The sequence below is a fragment of the Vicia villosa genome, linkage group LG7 (assembly GCF_029867415.1).
Source record: "Vicia villosa cultivar HV-30 ecotype Madison, WI linkage group LG7, Vvil1.0, whole genome shotgun sequence".
In the NCBI taxonomy this organism is placed as follows: Eukaryota; Viridiplantae; Streptophyta; class Magnoliopsida; order Fabales; family Fabaceae; genus Vicia; species Vicia villosa.
This window is the reverse complement of record NC_081186.1, coordinates 5122528-5125177: the sequence shown is the minus strand read 5'-3', so window position 1 is coordinate 5125177 and position 2650 is coordinate 5122528. Positions and strand designations below refer to the sequence as shown.

Below are 2650 nucleotides of genomic sequence, written 5' to 3'. Positions count from 1 at the left end.
AGTCAAGTTCTTGAGAGAGAACATATTTGCTAGGTTTGGAGTACCGAGAGCACTTATTAGTGATGAAGGAACGCACTTCCTAAATCACCTCATGGAGAAACTCCTGCAGAAATACAATGTGAAGCATCGGATAGCCACCCCTTATCACCCTCAAACAAGTGGTCAGGTAGAGGTGTCTAATAGACAGCTCAAACAAATTCTCGAGAAGACAGTGAGTTCGTCGAGAAAGGATTGGGCAGCAAAGCTAGATGATGCGTTATGGGCTTACCGAACGGCGTTCAAAACACCCATCGGGATGTCACCATACCAACTTGTTTATGGAAAGCATGTCACTTGCCTTTAGAGCTTGAACACAAGGCATTTTGGGCAACTAAACTTTTGAACATGGACTTGTCTCTAGCAGGAAATTCTAGAATCTTACAGTTGCATGAATTAGAAGAGTTCCGGAATCGTGCGTACGAAAATGCCAAGTTTTACAAGGAACAGACCAAGAAGTGGCACGATAGGAGGATTCAGAAAAAAGAGTTTTGGGAAGGACAGCTGGTCCTTCTGTACAATTCCCGTTTGAAGCTTTTTCCGGGAAAATTGCGATCCAAATGGTCGGGACCATTTATGGTTCATAAGGTGTTCCCTTACGGTGCAGTTGAAATAAAAAATCAAGCTAATGGAGACATCTTTAAAGTTAATGGGCAGAGATTAAAGCCATATTTCCAAGGTCAACCAGTTGGACAGGTTGATGTCATTCGTCTTGCTTAGTAGGACGATGGACCGTCGAGCCATGCGACGTTAAACGAAGCGCTCCGTGGGAGGAAACCCACGTTTGTTTCCGTTAACTTTCATTTTCTTTGTTTTATTTCGTTTCTTTTGTAGGTGGTAGAGTTTAGACCGGTAGACGCAACTCGAGTAAAAAGGCACGGAGAGTGTCCATTTTTGGTGCATTGAAAGCCATCAACACGGGCACCCGTGTGCAGTAACACGGCCCGTGTTGAAAACTGCCTGAAAAGAAGAAATAACAAATTTTAAAAAGTGGCTTCAGCACTTGCAACACGGGCGCCCGTGTGCAGCAACACGGCCCGTGTTGCCCTCAGCACGCCCCAAAATTTCAATCCAGCTTTTTCACACGGCCGCCCGTGTGCAGGGACACGGACCGTGTGAACAGTGTGGGGCAGAATTTTTCAAATTTTTTTAAAACCCCATGTGGGGCCCATCTCCATTATAACCAATCTTCTTCTTCTTTCCATTCATTCTCCCACTTTTCTTTCTCATCCTCCATTAAACCCTAGCCTCCACCTTCACTAAACTCATCATACCACCATCAACCACCCATCAAAACACCATAGAGCTTTCACAAAAGTTGTTCTACTCTCCATCCTCTTCACTTCTATCGGTTCAGATTTTTGATTTCGTGCAATTTTATTTTTCCGAATTTTTCCTTGTGTTATTTGTGTGTTTTTGTTAACTTTTTCTTGCAGAGCTATTACAATGCCTCCCCGAAAGACAACCACACGCCGTAATGTTCGGGATGATTTTGCCGAACCCTCCCAACCGAGGCAGCGGGTCCGTCGCGCTCCAACTCGGGCAACCGTTCGTAGAGGGGACCAAGAAGAGAATGCCCATGGCATTACGTTTGCACTTCCTGAACACAAAGCTAGGTATGATATTTTAGTGCAACGTAAATTGCTACCGACTAGATATATTTGTGATGATACTCTTACCAAGCTAGGCCTCAAAGATGAAGTCTACCGGATGTTTCACAACATCGGTATGTTGCCTTTTATGCTGTTTGAGGCACCGACTTATGAGGGCCTAACTTTGGAATTCCTGAGCACTGTAGATTTCAAATTGAGACACAAATGGAATGGCTCCGAAATGGAGTACTTTGGTGATTTAGAGTTTTATATGTTTGGGCATAAGCATGTGTTGTCTGTGGAAGAGGTAGGGGAGGCACTGAAATTACCGTCCTCTGGACCAGGCGCCCCCCCTGAAACTTTTCCTGCTTGTGAATTCTGGGAAGCCATTACAGGTGCAGCTGGGTACAATCCAAGCAAGGCTAAGGCCTCGGGGATTCATAACCCTTGTTTCCGTTATGCTCAGAAAGGTTTGGCTTTCACCTTGTTTGGGAGGGGGGATAGTACAGGGGTCTGTGCGAAAAGAGAGCTATTTTTGTTGCATAACATGCTTGAGGTAAGCCGGGTGAATGTCGCTGCTTTTGCTGCTAACCACCTGAAGCAAGTTGGTAATGCTTCTTGTGGAGAGATTTCAGTTGGGGGAATGATCTCTCAATTGGCTGAGCACCTGGATTATGGCCACTTGTTGAATGATGAGCCTTCTTTACCGGGTAAGAAAATTGATTTGCAAACTCTTGTAAATCAGAGGATGATTATAGTGAAGCCTGGGTATTTCTCACTAACTGTCCATGGACAGCATGTTTTGGCATTGCCTGCACCTGATTCTGTTTCTATTGCAAATCGTGCTAACTGGCTATATGTAGCTACAGGTGAGTTTATGGGTGAAAGCCCTCCACATGACCATAATTTTGCAGGTGATGACATGGAAGATGACCTCCCCGCCCAGGATCGCCCTGTCCCGCCCCCTAGACAGTTTTTCCAGCACACTGTTGGATCATCTTCCATGACTCAGGATCAATGGG

The 2650-nt window shown here is 45.2% G+C and overlaps 1 protein-coding gene across 1 annotated transcript; it reads left to right on the top strand.

Annotated features, from left to right (window-relative positions):
* The first annotated feature begins 384 nt into the window (after positions 1–384).
* LOC131617063 (uncharacterized) lies at positions 385–942 on the top strand. Its single transcript, XM_058888443.1, has 2 exons — positions 385–615; positions 871–942. The coding sequence occupies exons 1-2, from the start codon at positions 385–387 to the stop codon at positions 940–942; spliced, it is 303 nt and encodes a 100-aa protein (XP_058744426.1).
* The last annotated feature ends 1708 nt before the right edge of the window (positions 943–2650 follow it).

What these genes read in the sequence shown, in the direction of transcription:
- LOC131617063 (XM_058888443.1), top strand. Translation starts at nt 385, where the DNA reads ATGGACTTGTCTCTAGCAGGAAATTCTAGAATCTTACAGTTGCATGAA. An exon ending in AATGGTCGGGACCATTTATG is followed by an intron (nt 616 to 870) that starts GTTCATAAGGTG and finishes TTTCTTTTGTAG; the next exon opens with GTGGTAGAGTTTAGACCGGT.